Source organism: Amia ocellicauda, chromosome 22, assembly GCF_036373705.1.
Source record: "Amia ocellicauda isolate fAmiCal2 chromosome 22, fAmiCal2.hap1, whole genome shotgun sequence".
In the NCBI taxonomy this organism is placed as follows: Eukaryota; Metazoa; Chordata; class Actinopteri; order Amiiformes; family Amiidae; genus Amia; species Amia ocellicauda.
The window spans coordinates 11,344,322-11,363,618 of NC_089871.1; the positions used below are offsets into that span (position 1 = coordinate 11,344,322).

At 46.1% G+C, this 19,297-nt stretch overlaps 1 protein-coding gene across 1 annotated transcript in view; it reads left to right on the forward strand.

The window, feature by feature from the left end:
- The window catches only part of onecut3a (one cut homeobox 3a), a 33,390-nt gene extending 19,212 nt beyond the window's left edge, over positions 1 to 14,178 (forward strand). The window contains exon 2 of the mRNA XM_066696043.1: positions 12,747 to 14,178. Within this exon, the coding sequence (XP_066552140.1) occupies positions 12,747 to 13,039 (293 nt within the window). The 3' untranslated portion in view covers positions 13,040 to 14,178. The remainder of the gene's footprint in view (positions 1 to 12,746) is intronic.
- The last annotated feature ends 5,119 nt before the right edge of the window (positions 14,179 to 19,297 follow it).

Genomic DNA, 19,297 nt, shown 5'->3' on the forward strand with positions numbered 1-19,297 from the left:
AGCTATGATAAAATCATAATAAAAATACATTTACAAAAACTCAGTTTTCCACTGATCCCTGTGAGGAAAGGGTAGAGAGATCCGAAGGCAAGGTGGATGGAATAAAAGCAATCTAATAAATCCTTTGTTGATGCATGAAGAGAGACTTTTTATAACAAACAGTGCAGCAGTCAGAAACAGTGGTATAGTGGTATACACCGATCTGTAGGAAGATGTCCAACATCTGGGAGAACGGCTTTCACTCCAGAGGTTGGCCAGTATTGCTCCTGTAGCTCTTCCTCCTCAGAAACATTACAAACAAACAGTCTGTCTGGGTCACTTTTTGATCTCGAAACCCACTCTTTTAACATATCAACATGAACAATTTGAGTTTTCTTTTTCAGTTCATAGGTCACAGGACCTTTCTTTAACTTGCGATGATTTGTCGTACCACTTCTTCTGCCTTTGCGCCTGGGTCATGTTCTCGTGCTCCATTGTGGAAAGCTGTTCAAACGTATCCCACATTTTAACAATGTAGGCAAGGATATTCTCTGGCTGAGGGGGTTTATCTCCATCCAACACTTCTTTCAGGACAGCCAGTGGGCCTCGCACAGGATGGCCATACAAGAGCTCAAACGGTGAGAAGCCTGTAGATGAATGGGGTGCTTCCTGGTAAGCAAAAAGAAGGTAGGGAAGCCACTGATCCCAATCAGAGCCAGATTCAGCAACAAACTTCCTCAACATGCTTTTTAAGGTTTGGTTAAACCATTACAGCCAAAATAAATTTTCCGCAACCCCGGCCCTCATCTTTGCTCTGCCTAGATGACCTGCCCAAGGTATCGCATGCCCTAACCGCATGACCTCCTCCCTAAGCTCTACAGGAACCACCAGCTGCTCTCCTTCCTCAGCTTGACAAAACAATGTATTCTCTCTGATAAAAAAAGATTCAGGTTTGACCAGATCTGTGCCCTTCTCTGCACATGCAAAATAAGGCTTAAGGCTAGGATCCTGTCTCTGAGACCCGCCACATCACTAAAGTTCTCTGAAACACACTCTTCTAAGTTCAGACTTGTCAACAACTCTTTACTTCTCGTCCCCATACATTTCTCCTTTCTTCTCTGGCTTCTAGATGTTCTATCCCGCGTCCACTTTCAACAAAAGGTAAAGCTGACCACAATGTTTTATCACTATTACTCTGGGCTCTTGTAATCACCATCGCGTCTGCCCTTGAACCCTCTCCTACCAGCAACAAATCATTCAACACTGATATATCACGCCCCACAATTACTGGGTACGGTGAAACTTTCATCACACCCACCGAAAGAATATAGGGCTGCTCTGCAATTTCAATCCTAAAATCAACTACAGGATTAGCACATTCATCTGCATGAACACATCTGATCCTGGCCTGTCTGCCGCCATTTAACAGCATCGAATCGAAGTTTGGGAACTGCCCGGGTCTATTAATGCTTTCAGATACTTCTCTGCAACCTTAACTACCACAGTGTCTTCGTGGAGCAATGACAACGGGTATGAATTGGATGTGTATATGTACAGAAAACTGTTACAGATCAGCTTAATCAAACCCCACCCCCCTCGCTATACCGCTGTAGATCTTCCTCGGATTATTATTTAAATGCAGATAACTAAAGCCGCATTTGTGAGGAGCGCACTAACCGCATCATCACAATCCGCAGCAGTTTATTACAGTCAGACAGTCAGTCACACACATATCGACAGGTGCAGAGCCACACACACACACACACACACACACACAGACGGGCCTTCACGCTGACTGCTGCAGACTGTGTGTCTGAGACTTCGCCTGTTACCAGCAAATAAAATCAATTCCTCCTCATGCACGTCCACCGGTGCGGCCACAGACACAGGGCACGCCAGGCTCTGACAGCGTGTATATATATATATATATATATATATATATACAGACACACACACGATATTATATATTCCACAATACATTACAAACACATCCACACGCGCAGGGATACATGCACAGGCTCCTGTTAATTATTGATGACAGTATTAACATGCTTCTCGATATTCAGCGCAAGCTGCCCCAGCCACAGACACCAACCTGTGCAGCAGGCAGGCAGGCAGGTCAGAAGAAACCACAGCCCTGTCCGCCCTGTCCGCCCACTGGGAACAGCGGTATCTCCTGGAGGGTGAAACTGAGCTGCTTTAAAACGCGTTCACCTCCAATCCTCACAGTCACCAAACTGTTTCCGGCATGTTAAAGGTTAAAAAGTGATTGTATGCTAGCAGTCAGATGTTCGTGTTGACATCGACACTGCTGCCATTACTAATATTATGGTTAACGACCTGCTCACTTCTGAATTGCTTCCTACGTCATGAGTAGCGGTCCAGTTTGCTCTGAATGCCTGTCCAGGTGCGGCCCTGCCCGCCCTGCTGCCCGGGCCGGGGGTACGTGTTGGGCAGCGGCGCCACCGTCACCACCGATCCGCCGCCGGCGCTCACAGCTGCAGGCGGGTTGCTAGTGCAGCGTCCTCGCCCTTAGAAACCTCGGGCTGTTCGGTTATTTATTTATTTTATTTATTTATTGCCAAAGAGAGAGATTAATGGGAGCAGTAGCCTAACATCCTTAGATGCATTGGATAAGAGTCGCTAAAATGGTAAGATCGAGTCTTTTTTAAAGGCCGCGGTGCTGGTAGTAGTAGGCTAATAGTAATACATTAGTAGCTGTAAGCTGGTACTAAATAATGGAGGTAATTGTAAATACGCCGTGTTTTCACAAATCGTGGTGTGAAAGTGAGCGCTACACAGAAAGAACAGACGAATAACAACATGGATTTATTTATAGGAAAGGCGCGCAGTATATGCACATTCATGTGTTTATTTTAAATGTGTTTCTTGAATTTTTTTTCGCCTAAGCTGGTCGTCATTTAATTGAATAGGTGAATTAATTAGCGAAGTCGGTTTCGCTCTAAAGATCAGTGCATCACTGTTGCACTGTTTCAGATCTGTACAGAGCGACTAACGAAAATATATAACAATTAGACCTTGGTTATTGTTCTTATTCTTATTATTCTTTCTTCACGTTTCTGACTTGCACATTAGCTCCGAAAAAGCGTTTACAGTTTAACAATCAAATCAAGCCATTTAATGTGCTTCGAAACCTATCCACTTAAAGTTAATAGCACATTATTATCATAATCTGTATTATTATTATTATTATTATTATTATTATTATTAATAATAATAATAATAATAATAATAATAATAATAATAATAATAATAGGTTTATGCCTAGAAGCCATAAGTAAAGGGAATAATGAAGACAAAAATGACCGCATTTTTCAAACACTGAATACATCACAGAACAGCAAAATATCTATGGATTTTCTATCGATTGGCGTCTATAAATGGGAACACAATTAACTGCTTTCCACTTCGATAGGATTCCTCCTACAACCACCCCTCTCTCGTTCCAGAAGTTTCTCGTGTGTGGATTGCATGTGTGTGTGCGCAATTGCACGCCTGAGACATGCGCAGATAGTGTGTGTTTCTGTGTGTGAGATAGTGTGTGAGATTGAGTGTGTGAGAGTGTGTGTGTGTGTCTGAATACAAATCTTGTTGTTTCGATGTGTTTCGACGCGGACTTCTGCAGTATAAGGCACCGTAGGCTCACGTTCAAACTATTTCAAATGAAAATATTTGATATTTTGTAACACAAACCCATGTTGACAGTTTTAACACCCGAGTGGATATCAGCACGAACGGCAGGCGGCGCTCTTCTACACCCCTGACGCGCGGCTGGCGGCACAGAGAGAGACTGCGTGGTGCCGCAGCTATGGCGATGCCACAGCAATTCTTAGGTCTGATATAACACGCAGACATTGTCACGTCAGTCACACATTAATGACTAGAGTGCTTCATATTTGAGCAACCAGATCTCTTGCATTTTCTGTTTATTTAAGACCAATCCTGCTGTCGGCGGCGCACTGGTTTCCTGCTGCTGGCGATGCTCGGTTATATTACACGGACTGCGCAAACACAGGATATTTGTTTTGGAGTAATTCGGGCGCACCTGTACTTGCGGCTGAACGGAAGGCCTCTCTTGAGTGTGATTATAAAGCAAATGTTTAAAAAAGAATTGCATGCACATATAAACAAATACACAGACGAGCCGAGCGTCGCTGACAGCAGCAGCAGCCGCTACCCCTGGACGCTGGCACGGCTGTCATCCTCGCAGCCCACCGAGCTGGAGCAGTCTGCGTGCAGCTGTGGATGGCAATACCGGTACAGTGTGTGCGAGAGAGGGAGAGAAAAAAGGAGAGAGAGATCAGGCTGCATTGGAAGCTTTATATAATACACTGCAATCGCTAAACTGCTTTCAGATGCGTCTTGGAGGCCTGGCAGCACTCACCTATCGCGTGTTTATTCAATCGATCTGTTAAAAGGTGATTATATATCTTCACAACACACTGATTCAAGTAGACACTCTGCCAGACGCAGATGCAACCAGAAATAGCGCCCGCGATATCAATAAAAGCTATTTTAAAGCCCTCATGTGCCCGGGCCGAGTGCAGGCGAAGGGGGGCAAACGCTCCTCACTTAGGGTTTGCGCTTTATTACAAGGGGATCATTTCAGACAGCAGTATTGGGGTCCCACTTTGACACCACACTACCTGCACGTGTAGAGAATGTCCATAGGAACCTGTTCAGTACAAGACGAATAAAGAAAGCTGCTTTCCAATGCACACGCCATTGAGACGCGCTATTATTATTATTATTATTATTATTATTATTATTATTATTATTATTATTATTATTAATTATAATAATTCGGCGCGAATGGTGCAGAAGGAGGAGGAGGAAGAAGGATAAAAATGCGAAATATACATTTAAAAAGGGAAACAAGACCAGCGACTTTACTAATCGATATACACCTAAATTATATTTTGCTCTCCACTTACAAATCCCTTAAGAGCGGCGGTGTGAGCGGGCAGCGCTCCCTGCTCAGCGCCCGGATTAGGAGCTGCCGTTTGCAGTGGCCTGGCTCGCTGGGCGGCCGGCTATCTCTGTCTGCATCTGGGAAAAAAAGACTGCCACACTTAAACGGCTTATAATTACATAAACACATTTAATTAATAAATAAATAGCCACCACCTGCCCCCGAGGGCTCGCAGCGTCGCGGGAGGGAGGCGGGAGAGGTATAGACCCGACGGCGGAGACTCGCACTCAACGCTGGACAAATGACACCCCAATGTCAGGAATCCGCCCCCCCTCAAATAAATAAGTTTTAATTGTCTAGAGACGACCATTGAATTGTTCAAGTTATGCTATAAAATTTTGCAATGTTTATAATTCTACACTGTCAATATAATAATAATAATAATAATAATAATAATAATAATAATAATTATTATTATTATTATTATTATTATTATTATTATTATTATTATTATTATTATTATTATTATTATATTGACAGTGTAGAATTATAAAAATTGCCGGTGACCGGCGCCCTGCTCACACAGTGCAGTGAGGACCTACACACCTGCAAGACACTGCAACACGAAAAACAACACATTTGACTGGACAACATGGAGTGACCACATTATGTGTGTACTTTCTCCACACTAGTTTTAAGAGTCCGTCTTAACAGTCTTCGCAGTTCATCCAATCATAATAACAATAATCATAATTTATGTATTACTACTACATTGCAGCGAATACTATTGTTATTTCCACATTTCAAAAATCAACAGCTGTACTATCGGCGCTGTTTGCATGACAGACCTAAATAACCAAAAAAAATCTAGCTCCATTTTTTTAATTTCAAATATTTTAAAATGTAAACCTATCAGACTGTGACTGATATAAGACGTCGGTTCTTATCGTGAATGTGGAGCCCAGCGTGTCACAGTGTCACACAGAAAACAGCATGGTCTCGGTAATATAATACATAAATAAAACTATTCTTTAAAATAAATAAAAACATTAAAAACTCTAAATTCATTATTTTGACTGTTTTTACGTATGTATATGTACAAATAGGAGTCTATTATGAGGATGATCACACACCGAAAAATGTGTTCATGCATTTAACCAAGTTATTATTATTATTATTATTATTATTATTATTATTATTATTATTATTATTATTATTATTAGCGTGGCTGTTTTGAAGTAATATACGTAACTTTCTCACGTGTTAACATCGACCCGCCGGTGGGTTATGCTCAATTCAGCAGAAATTAAGAAAGTCCTTTCTAGTGGTTTGTTTTAGCAAACTATTTAAACATTTTAATTAAGCAAACTCTGCATAGAAATATAAAATCTCTCTATGCCCGTCAAACACACAAAGGGGGTTAACACCTTATCTGGCCAGCGTTCATGTATTGGTCAAATTAATTAGGTGTACATTTAACCGTGACAGTATGATTTTTCATGATGTATCCCATGGTTGCGTATTGTAATGAAACAAAAACAACAACTGTAGTCCACAACACGGAATAAAAAATAATAATTAGAAATGTATATGGAATAAGAGACATCGCTGTAGTCAGGGCGCCGGAGTATCGAGCGGGTAAAATACAATAAAGAGCAGTGGCGGACAAATTGGTAAGTCTTACAAAGACTCTGGCATAACTATAGAGTAACTACTGAGCCCTGTTGAGTCTGTCCGGTGCCCCAGTGCAGTGTGAGACCTGGCACAGACGCTGTCGTGGTGCCCATGCATGCCTACAGTGTGACGCCTGTATGAACAGCACTGCTGACGCTTCGGTAGCGCGTCGCTTTCTGCGGCCATATGACGTCTGTTGGTCGCCTGTGATAGTTCTTGCTCTCATTACATTTTTGCTCCCGTTTAACACAGTAAGGTGTAGTGTGGTGTAATTTTGTTAAACATTGAAATCAAAAGTAGTGGTATACCATGGTTTATTAGTTTATTATAACATGGTAAACACGATAAAATATGGTATGGTAAAGAAAGTGGGAGTGTAAGTCGACACATATACAGGATGTATGAATTGTATATATTATTTTTGCAGGCCCATACAGTACGTTGCATTATTATTGTTTTTCTGTCTGTGGCGATTCCCCACTGGGCACTGTGAACCTGTTGGATACAGGCATCGGGCCAGTAAACAGGAACAGCCGTTGGATTAGGATATAGTCGACAATTAAAATTGGGTTTAAAATTACACACCGCAAACACACAGTCAAATCTAAATACACACGTGTAATTGACAGGGGAAGCAGAGAGCAAAGCGCTCGCCTTGTAAACAAACCAGAATCATTTGAAAGTAAACAAACTGCTTTAAGTGGGATCTTGACACGGCGTGTAAAATGCTAATGCAATGGTAACCGATGGACGCTGAATGTGATTTACAAGAAAAATTCCCCCTTAAGGGTTGACGACGAAGGAAAAAAAAAATCGGTTCAAGAAAGTGTTCATTTGGGCGCTTGCTTTTCCCCTGTGTGTCCTGCACCGCTGCGAGCAGGTGTTAAACACATTAGCACTGGACTGAGAGCGCACTGCGTTATTGGACTGGTATAGACTGCCTGGAAGGGGGAGCCGGCGGAGAAAAACAGACATTATGTATTAAATTATCACTATATTAGCACCAATTCTCCCTCATTACATTAAGGAACATTGAGTCGGTGGGAAGAGTAGTTACAGCGCCGAGCTGGCACTGCGCGCACCACGCATTGAATAAATGTTCAACGGAATGGTCCTAAGCGCGGGTCAATCGATACCCGAGTGATCAATCTATAAGCAAATTAAAACGGCTGCAAACAACAGCAGCAGCAGGACGGAGAGGACGGGCCGGTACCTGTTCAAACGGCGCTACTGGCCGGGTGAGAGCGGGTCCCTGGCGGGTGTCAGTCACAGCCACCCGGGAAAACCAGTCCACACAGTGCCGGCAGAAAAGTGAATACATATAATTACAGGACGGGGACGTCAAATTGCATTTCTGTAACGTCTCGAACAAAAACCAGGTGAATGTCTGAGGGCAGCACGATTTAATAAAATACAAATTGAAAACATTAATTAATCAGGATTTTGCAAGCATTGCAGCACTGGTTTTATCCATCGATCTTTTGGAGATGTTGGGGTTAGCAGCGCGCCTCCTTTCGCTGCGGCTGGTGTGCGAGGCTGCTGGGAGAGTGCGAATCCACTGCAGTCTGCGCAGGCCTGCAGACGCCCTGAACTCTCCTATAGCTGAACTAATCTTGGAAACAGACCCAAGACTCACTGGAGTCCGTTAACGCATAATTGCATTACCTTGTAAATAGCAGTAAAATAAATAAAAGTGTTATAGGAGACAACCAAGCAGTCGTAGGGGACGCGTCTGAGTATATTAATTACAGTCGTGCAATAGAAGCTTTCCATTGAACGGAGCTTTGCAGAAACGTTTCAACGCCAGTAGATATGTTTGCAGGACACAGCAGTAATGCGTGTCGGCAGGGTTGTGTGTCGTCTCCGGGAGAGTTGGGCTCTAGTCCAGGTTAACCCATCCCCATTTCTTAAGGTTTTCTTCCCCGGTTTTGAATCAGACGCACCGCACCCACTTTGGCCACTCATGATTGGTCAGCCGTGATTGGTTACCTGCAGCCCCTATATAATCTTTCTTCAGCGCTGTGAATCGCTTTACTTTGCAATCGGATTTGTTTCCTGGTTGTCCCAGGTTGCTGCAGGTGGGCGCCCGGACGAGTCTGTCTCCCTCCCTCCAGGCCTCCCTTTCTCCCAGCCTGTGTAACCGAACTCTTTATGAACTCCGTGTAATCTGGTCTCGACTCGATTCTAATCCTGTTAACGTGTTTATCCTCCCGCCGGCTATCCCCCTCTCACTCTCACCCACTCCCTCTGTTCTCCGACCACCCCCCCTCCCTCTCTCTCTCTCTCTCTCTATCCTGCCATTACTTAATGTTCGTTTGAAATCTCCCCAACAACCCCCCCACACTCTCCATTTCTCCTTCCTTCCCTCGCTCCATCCCTTGCCCCCCGCCCGCGGAGACACGGCGAACAGTGAGGACTAATCAGAGCCCTTTAATTGGAATCTCTGAATTTCACACACGAATTATTCAGGAATCGATCGATCAGTATTGATTATCGGCGACCGCTCTTGCCCACATCCCTCAGAAAACAACCCCTCCCCCACACAGCCACTCTCCCGCATCTTTGCAATGCAGATTAAGTGCTTAGCTTAATCAAACAACCCCCCTAAAAAACCAACAATTATTATTATATTATATAAAATAAAATAATAATACTAATATAGTTTTCAATAAATAAATACTATATTCATTTTACAAACACTATACTATTCTGACTGAATCTGGACGTTTTTCTTGTATTATTATTATTATGACTTTTACATGACGTTACATTTATTTCGTACATAAACTATTTATTTTTTACAATGATTTGTTTTTTATTCTGTTGAAGCTTTTATCTGAGGTGATTGGTATGTAACAACATAAACAGAGATGTACACAATGGCATTCACGAGTTACAAAGTGTTGAGTGGCTTCACGCCAAAAAATAAAAACAAACAAAATAAACAGATAAACGAAAAATGAGATATCTGATGTACTGTGAAACAAATACCTCACACGTCTTTGTTTTCAGCTGTCCTACGGCGTTTAAATATGTCTGCGATCGATACTATATTATTATTAATAATAACAATAATAATAATAATAACAATAATAATAATAATAATAATATTGCATGGTGCAATCTCTGCGGGGCATTAGAGGGAGGCCTCTCTGTAATGTGACTATTGGTACCAAGATGAGTGATGCTGTTGCTATGGGAACTGCCAAATCTCAGCGCATCCCACGCAGGCCTGACCCAAATCAAACTCCGGCAGCGGAGAGAGAGAGAGAGAGAGAGAGAGAGAGAGAGAGAGAGAGAGAGAGAGAGAATGAGAGTGAGGGGGAAGAGGGGAAGAAAATAAAAATGAAGAGAGATAAGAGATAGTGAAAGATCTAAGAGGGAGAGTGCGAGTGTGTGGGACCACTGGTCGCTGTGCACGGGTTGTTCTAGTCACTATGAGAGAGAGAACCCCATCATCCCTGTATAAGTGTACGTGAGATTCCACATTCCCTTCACTCGTGAGGGTTTGGACATTTGTGAGTGAGACGGGGTTGTGTGTTGAAGTGTTCATTGTTGTGTGATTGCTGCTGAAGCCCGTTTCAGTGTGTGCCTGTATTTATATTCATACATATATATAGGCTCTATATGTGAGTGTGCAGCCTGTATGCGCTCTACTGTAGCACTAAAAGCTGCAATGATCGATTTTCCTCTCTTTCTGCAGCGCAGTTGGTTCAGTAATCAGGCCCCCATCCTCGCTGATCGATCGCTATTGATCAATAAAGCCGAGCGCCTGTAGCAAGACTGAGCTCGCTCGCACGCCACACAGCGCTGGGTCCGGGCGCCCCCCAGCGGGGGACAGGGGAACGGCAGCATGCTGTCACTGCAATATTCAATACGAGCTGAAACAACACAAGCTGTGGCAAAGAGGGGAATACGAAACGAGAGAAAGAGAGAGGAAAATGAGAAAATGAGAAAATATTTGTTTTTTAATTTTTTTAAATGTAGTCTAAGTTATTCCCGAACCACGAGGCTAAATAATCAAATCCCATTATGAGGAATATATTTCTCCTCAACCTCCCTCCTTCTCTCCTTCCCTCCCTCCCTTCACACCACATGATTCCAGTGTGTGAGAAACAGGAGTCAGGAGAGAGCGATGAAAGGAGAGCAGGGCTTCTTGGGCCCACGATACAGATAAAACAACATGAAAGAGTGTAGAGAAGAGCACACTGCAGCGATCAGGGAGGTGCAGCACAGTTTGCCTTGTTAAAACCGACAGCACGACCTCGTTCTCCTGACCCTACACAATGTTACCTCGGCCCGCACCTATTGTCTGCTGAGCGTGACTCAGCGTTGTGCGGTCCGGGTCCCTCGCCACTGTTGTTAAATTGAGGCTTCCCCTCCTGCCTGGGATACGCAGTTGAGCCCCTGGCACATACTGGGGCCAAGGGAGCTACGTGCATTTAGCTGGGGTGGGGTGTGGAGTGGAGTTGTGCTCACAAACACACAAGTGCATGGAAAAAGGGGGGTTGGCTACAGTTATACAGACATGCCTGTGCACGCACACACACACACACACATGAATACACACACACACATACAGCCCCCAATCTCTCTGAGTGAGTTAATCCTGCTGGCTGAATCTGGCAGCGAAAACCCTGGGAGACGGACAGCTGTGTGTCAATACCCTGAGAGTCTGATCAAATGATAGAGAGAGAGAGAGAGAGAGAGAGAAGGGAGTGTAGAGGGGTAGTGAGAGAGAGAATAAGAGAATCTTGCCCTGTGGTCTCTTTCTTGTGTTCCTGTGTGTCTCTGTGTGTGCAACTGACTGAGTGTGAGTGTGTATGTGTGACTGTGTGTGAGTGTGTAGATACTCATGAACCATTTCCACACACAGTGGCCCCAGTAATCCCTTTGTAAAGCAGGTACTACATGCGTCTGTTTGTTTGTGTGAGTTTACGGGGCTTGTCTGTGTGTAAGAGGAGGGCTAGCATGTGAGGGAAGTGTATCAAGCCCACCATCTGCGTAACAATACACTTCAATTAAGTTTATTGTGTTGTATTGTACTCCTTTATGCATGTATGTGTGAGTGTACTCAAATATACATCTATACATGTGTGTGTGTGCGCTTGTATGTGCATTTTGTGTATGTGTGTGTGTGTGTACAGTCTAGCTGCAGGCTGCAACCGTGATGTAAAATATGAAAATGATGGATGCACGCAGGGGGTTTAGACGGCAGCAGTAAACAGATTTGACGGCGAGTGAGATCGATCGTCTCTCCCTGCTGTAATTAGACAGAGAGAGAGGGACAGGAGAGCAACAGCTACTTCAGCACAATTACACTCAGTGAGAGAGAGAGAGAAGGAGGGAGGGAGGGAAGGAGGGAAGGAGGGAGGGAGAGAAAGGGGTGAAAATGAAGGAAACAAAACAGGAGAAAGAGAGACAAACAGAAGTAAAGGGAGTGAGAGGGGGAAACAGGCGGAGAGAAAGGCTTCTGTTTGCATTCCCACCTCCCTGTCAATGGATAAATAGACAGACACTACACTACACTTTATTACAGTGTGTAATGTAATATGTATTGTATTGCAATCCTGCTCTTCACTGTCTGCAGCTGTGGGATGGGCTGTAGGAGGTGCCACCTGTCTCTTAGACTGAGGCCCTGTCTGTCTGTGTCTGTCTCTGTGTCTCAGTCTCTCTCTCCATCTCTCTGTGTCTCTGTCTCTCAGCTGTGGGGGGGTCTGTCTGCAGGGTAGACAGGCTCAGGGGAGGGAGGGTGTGTGTGGTGCAGGCGGGGGGGGCAGTACCTCAGCAGTGAGTGCAGGAAGCTAAAAATAACGGCAGTCGGTTCAATGGATTTTGCCTCGACAGCCTGAGATTGAGGCTGCTAGACAGCAACCCCCCCATCCCTCTAAATGACCCTGATATTACTGGGAGGGGGGAGCACCTCTTCAAATCTCAGTGGATTGCAGTGCTTTAATACACTACACACACACACACACATTGTCTCCTCTCCACAGCACTACAGGTTAGCCTCTCCCACTCCCTCATACTCTCACACACTCACACATACAAGCAGACTCACAACACACACACACACACATTCACACATACAACACACAAAACACAAATGCACACACACTTGTTCATAACAAATATGTCTTTCTCTCCTGCCCCTCTCTAGCCTGTAAGCGTAAGGAGCAGGAGCAACACAAGGACCGCAGCTTGGCGCCCAAGAAGCAGCGGCTGGTGTTCACAGACCTGCAGCGCCGCACCCTCATCGCCATCTTCAAGGAGAACAAGCGGCCGTCCAAGGAGATGCAGATCACCATCTCGCAGCAGCTGGGCCTGGAGCTCAACACCGTCAGCAACTTCTTCATGAATGCGCGGCGCCGCTGTGTGGACCGCTGGCACGATGAGCATGGCACCAGCCCCGGCCAGCCCGGCACCTCCGCCACCACCTTCTCCAAGGCCTGAGGCCCCCGATGCGCAGACAGACAGACAGACAGACAGACAGAGAGACCTGGGGGAGGAGGGACGCCCCCCCCACTGCAGCACACAGACAGCCAGACACACACGTGCCCAGCGACTGTCTGTTTGTCTGTTTGTCTGTCTGTCTGTCTGTCTGTCTGTCCCACACTCCGCCCCATGCCACCTCTTCGTGCTCCAGTTCTGGCACAGTTCTCGGACTGTCCACAAGGGGGCGGAAGTACCTTGTGTTTTTTATTTATATTGTTGTACACCTGGCTTTACTTTTTCTACTTCTTGTTCGATCTCCATCTACCCCACTTTCTGATCTGCCTGTGATGACCTCACTAACCCCCCCAGAGATGAGCAGCTCTGGCCAATGGCTTTGCTTATATTCCTCTGGTTGTCTGTCCAACAACACATCTGTCAAACCAAGGATGAATGAACGCCCCCACCGCACCCTGGCCCCTGAATGCGAGACAGGACAGGGCCCCACGGAGGAGGGGTACTGGGTTTATATTTTTGCACAGACGTCCAAACCTGGTGCCACTCAGCCGGGTGTCTCAGCAAGTCGATCAGCTCCGTCTCATGCCACCAGGGTATGCTGCCGCCGCTGCTGCCACACTCTGACACACCGTGGAGGAGTAGCTACGTCCTATGTCTGTCTTTCTCTTTGTCTCCACACACATCTGCCTTTGGTGCAGGAGAGAAAATGGAAGATGGAGGTGGTTTAGCTAAAGCAGCATCGTCTTGTCCTGGTAGGAGGAGGAAGAGGAAGGTTCAGACAAGATGGCGCACTCGGGCTGAATGAGGGCAGAGCAGGGCACTGCCACCTGTAGGCCGTGAAGGGAAACTGCAGCCGAGCGGGGGACACCACCAGGCAGAGCAGATCACAGCAGCACAGAATCCACGTTTCTTTTGAAAAGGTTGGACATCAAACACAGAAACATTCACAGGCAGTCCGACCATGGCTGTCTGCCTCCAGACTCGGCCAAGAGGCTGGCAGGGAACAGTACAAACGGACGAGCCCAACACAAGACCACACACACACGGCCACATTCTCAGCCAAAGTCAAGTCAGGCAATCTGACATAAATTCTTTAATTGTATTCCTTTATTTGTGTGTGTTTGTGTGGAGGGGGGGTGCCAAAGAACGTGACACTCAGCCCCCCCCCCCCCCCCCCGCCCGCCCCCGCCCCCCCCCTCTGTGTGTTTATTTTGGAAGTTGCCCTTCGGGACGCCTGGTCTGGTGACCCAGTGACCCCATGAGCTGGTGAAGTATCACCTCTCTATTACCAAAGAAAAATAAACAGACTGAAAACAAATAAATCAACCAAACAGACTCTAAAGCAAATCGACATGGAAACAAAATGGAAAAGAGCAAGACATTGCGCCTCCTCAAAGACAGGGGGCGCTGTGCTCAGTGGTCACACGCAAAGAAAATGTTACAAAATAGTGCCAATGACAACTGCCTTAATGATAATCAGTGAAGATGGTACTGCTTTCACTCAGCAACAGCGCCCTGAGTGGGTGACCTGTGCCATAACAGCCACAATCAACTTTGATTCATGCAAAAGGTCTTTTTTAATAAAAATAAAAAACAAAAATAAAATAAATGAAAATAAATGAAGAAAAAAAACAAAACCATTTGAAACCAAAACCTCAAAAGGACACAACTCACAAGATCTTTGACACGGGAAAGAGATGAAACACAACACAAAGATAACAATGGAAAAAATAAAAGAAAAAAAAACACTGCAAATAAAAAAATCTTTTTCTATCTTCTTTTCTCTCTCTCTCTCTCTCTCTCTCTCTCTTTTGTCCCTTCCAATCTGTTCTTTTCTCTCTTTCACTCTCTATATATTGATGCGGGTAAATAGTACCATAGACACAGAGTTTCTAATTCTTGGTACTTATGTGTTCTGTTGTGCAGATGACATTCGTAAGGCACCTTGTTGACAAAACCAAAAAGAAGAAAAAAAGACGCAGGAGGACAGAAATCCCAGACTGATACAGAACTTTTTTTGCCGTTATTTGTGAGACCTGGGAGAATGATGGGGATGAGAAATGTTATGGTGGAGAAAAAACAAACATAAACAAACCAAAAAAAGACCAACATGGAGTGAAGGTCAAAGAGGAAGGAGTGCAGTGGAACAGCATGCTGGGAATGACCTCTGATCTTTGACCTGGAGTGTGCGGCCTGTCCCAGCAGCCCCTGCGCCTGCACTCAAGAGAGATGGTGTAAAGCCTGCATTCTCGGTCTATCCTCGTTGTGTTTTGGGGGTTGGGGGGTTATGAAGCCGGGGGCAGAGGAGGTTGGCTTTTGTGTCTTGGGGTGGGAAAAGGGTCGGGGGGGCGGGGGGCACGTTGGCCCGTATGAAAATCATCACAGTTCTGGAATCCCATGGTGCGCCTGTGTGTTTTCTGACGAGATAATCAACTTTGCCGTGGAATTCTGAGACTGTGCCAACGGGGAGCGAGGGTGGGTGTGGGATGGGGGTAGGGCGGTCGGGTGGGGGGGTGTTGCTGCTGTAGATGACGCGAGATGTGGGCCTGCCCCTGGGTGTGTGGAGGGGAGGGGATTGGCGTGTTTTTCAGACGAGGGTATATAAATATATATATATAAATATGATTTAAAAAAAGAAAAACAAGAAAAAAAAAAAAAAAAACTTGTTTCTAGTGAGAACCAGTGTGGCTACCTCACTGAGCTGTGTGGTTTGTGAAACCGCCACCGATACCAAAGATTACTCCAGCCTGCCTGGTCGGACTGCCCCCCCACCTCCGGGGCCTAGACCCCCGACACCACACCCCACACCCTCCCCTCCCCCCGCACCCTGCGACCGAGAGCATCGCACACCGAGGACAGACACACACACGACTGACATTCTTGCTGGGCCAAGTCAGAGTGCCCACTGTTCTGCAACTGCAGTCAGCTTCGAGCCTATGAGCGATCACAACAACCAGAGCAGTGCAAAGTGTATAAAGTGACAGATTTATTGCTCTGGTGATTTGGGAGTAAGAAAAAGGCAGATGTATTCAACTGGATTATGATAATGTTGATTAATTCCTCTGTAAACTGACACTGACTGCGTTGCTCTTTGGAGCGGGATGAGCTAGACAGACATACAGACAGAACACACACACACACAGAGACACACAGACAGACAGACAGTGCAGTCAGACTGCAGGCAGACACACTGGGAGCAGGTGGCTACTTTGCAAAAGAGTTGAGTGCCTTTTCTTCAACCATGGGTGGGATTGCTCTGAAAACAGAAACACACACACACACACACACACACACACACACAGCTCACACACAAGCACACGCACAACCTCTCTTTGGTTATTGTATACATTTCCGTACAAGGGGGCTTTCATCCAAGTAAAGAAGTGGCTTTGCAGTCGAGATGGGCCCTCCTCACTCAGTCATACAGGCACTCCACCCAGAGATATTTTTTTGTAATATATAGAGAGAGTGGGTGAAATATGACTGCTGTGTCGAGTGCGTCCAGGACTCAGTTACAAATGACACAGGGTGCAGTTACAGGGTCTGGACACCAGGGGTCACTGGTTCCTTCCCACTTGTACAGCCTGCAGTCACCATGGAGACCTGTTCCAACACTTCATAAAGACAGAAAGCCACAGGCCCCGCCCCTTCCCCCAAATAGGCCCCACCCCCAGGCTGGTGGTTAGACCAGGCAGGCACGTGTTGACAATTTATTCTGAAATACCTCAAACCTTTCGTGTAAAGTTTATGTGATTTAAAAAATAATAATGATGATGATAATAATACTAATATTATTAATAATAACAATGATAATGATAATAATAGTTAGTTTTGGAACTTGTGACTTGAAGCTTTATACTGTTAAATTATACTTTTTTTTTTTCGGCCTTGGCATGTAGTCTCGATGTGTTCAAAAACAAAAACAAAAAAACAACAAAAAAATGGAAAAACAAAAAAAGGAAAGACAGACAATGTTACGGACATAAAGGACACAGAGATAGAGGGAGAGGGAGGGTGGGGCAACTGGTCTTTGTACGATCTGAGTTGTTTACAAGCTGTTTGGTGGGGGGGTGGACGGTGGGATTTATGGTGATGTTCATTATTATTTATTTTCCTGCATGGGTAATAAGGCCCAACCCTGTAAAGAACTACAGCCCCGAGCCGCGATGTGACAGAGGGAGCTGAGTGGAGAGTGTGGGAGGGCTGGGGAAAGGGATGGTGGGGGGGGTCCATGTCATTATTTGTGTGACCTGCTGCGCAAACGCCAGGTGGGTGAGCTTGGACCAGCAGGAGGCAGTGTGCTGGGCGGGGCTCTCCGCTCTCTCACTCTCCACTGTCTGTCCCACAGGAAGTACACACTACCTCTCTTCCTGTGGGTGAGGCAGTGTTGCAGCCTGATATCAGACTCCCACACTTCTTCACAGTCTGTTTTTACCGCTTGTTTGTGGCTGATTTGTCAGTGTATTTATGTGTTTATTTATTATTTATTTATTTATTGGAGGAGGAGGAGGAGGAGTGGATTGGGTTGTTTTTCTAGGGCAAAAGATGGAAATATATCTACCAGATTTCTGTGCTCTTCTCTCGGGCTGGATGCATTGGTCTACGTCCTCTAAGGCAAATTCCTCAGACTTTAGTGACAGCCAGTGTGTGTGTGTGTGTGTGTGTGAGAGAGAGAGAGAGAACTGAATTGAATTCAATTGAGAGGGGAGGGGGGACAAGGGAGAGAGAGAGAGAGAGAGAGAGAGAGAGAGGGGGTGACAGAAAGAGAGACGGACAGAGGGGAAGACAGAGAGAGAGAGAGAAAGGAATTGAGAGCCACATACCAGCACACTGTCCGCTCCCTCTTCTGTTACCTGTGTTTTCAATCAGAACCACGTGACTTTGTGATGGTAGAAGACAATCAGTTTCTATTGGAGAAAGAGAGAAAGAGAGATGGAGGAGGGACTGGAAAGAGGTTCTCAGAGTCTAGCCAGCCCCCCACTATTGTGAGTGTTCCCCGCAGGCCGCGGTTGAAGTGTCCCCCCCTCTCTAACCCCCAACCCAACTAAACTCTCACATTTACACTATGAGTCAAGCTCCTGTCTCTGCTGACTGTCGCCGTCACACCTCCACTGCCCTGTGAGACACAGCACAGCAGACTACAGCACAGCACACTACAGATCACTACAGCAGGGCACACTTCAGCTCAGCACAGCACACTACAGCACAGCACATGTCCCGCCCAGAACAGAACCGACACAGCACACCAGCTCCGACACACACACACACCTGGTCCAGATCCCAGGCAGACGCTGCAGGTCCTGAGCAGTGCCCCTGCCGGAGCGCAGCCAGACGGGCAGCTCCCTCTGGTGCGTGGGGGTGGTACTGCAGTGGCCGTGTCACCTCCCTGCATCTCCTCTCCTGGTTCCCCAGTGGCCGGCCGATGGGCTGGATTGATATTTTTGCACAGAAAGCTATGCAAACACCTGACCCTCCCAATCCTAATCGTTGCTGCTGGGTCAGTGTGTACAATCACTCCCCCCTCCAAACAACAAGTACAAGCAAACATAAACAGTGACCCCCTCCCCACCCCAGCATGTCTCAGTGTTTGACCGTCACTCTCCCAGATAAGTCACCTAGACTGCAAAATCCACACTCAATCCTGACGCCACTCCAACTGCAATTACAGCCCCCCATCTCCCCTAACATCTCCCACTTCCATCTCCCTGTCTTGCTACCCTTGCTAAAGCAATCAGAGTCACAGTCTGTGGCACAGACCTCGCTCAGACAGGTCCCCCACCCCAAACACACACACACGTGGAAACATACACGCACACACACATCCAGCCCCCCGCTATTGTGAGTGTCCCACGCAGGCCGCGGTTGAGGCAGCCCTGGGAGTGCCTGCTCTGAAACCAAAGACTATAATCCCAGGTATGACAATCTGTTCTTCTCAACCAAGACAATGCTTAACCCCCCAGGCACTCCGGAGGACTGTCCATCAACGACACACAACCTCACTGCCCTAATCAGCCCAGCTAAGCTCCGCAGAACACACACACAAAATAGCAGCGCGCAACACAACATACAAGACCAAATATACACAGAAACCCACACTCTGAGTGCATCACACTCTGTCTGTCTGTCTGTCCCTCAGCGAGAGAGAGAGCTGGACTCTGAGAGCCTCGGCCCCCCCACCCCTCTGAAGGTTCGGATCTTGCCGAGTACTTTTTTTGTGTATCGTGTAGAAAAAAGAAAACCTGTTACAGAAAATACATCAGG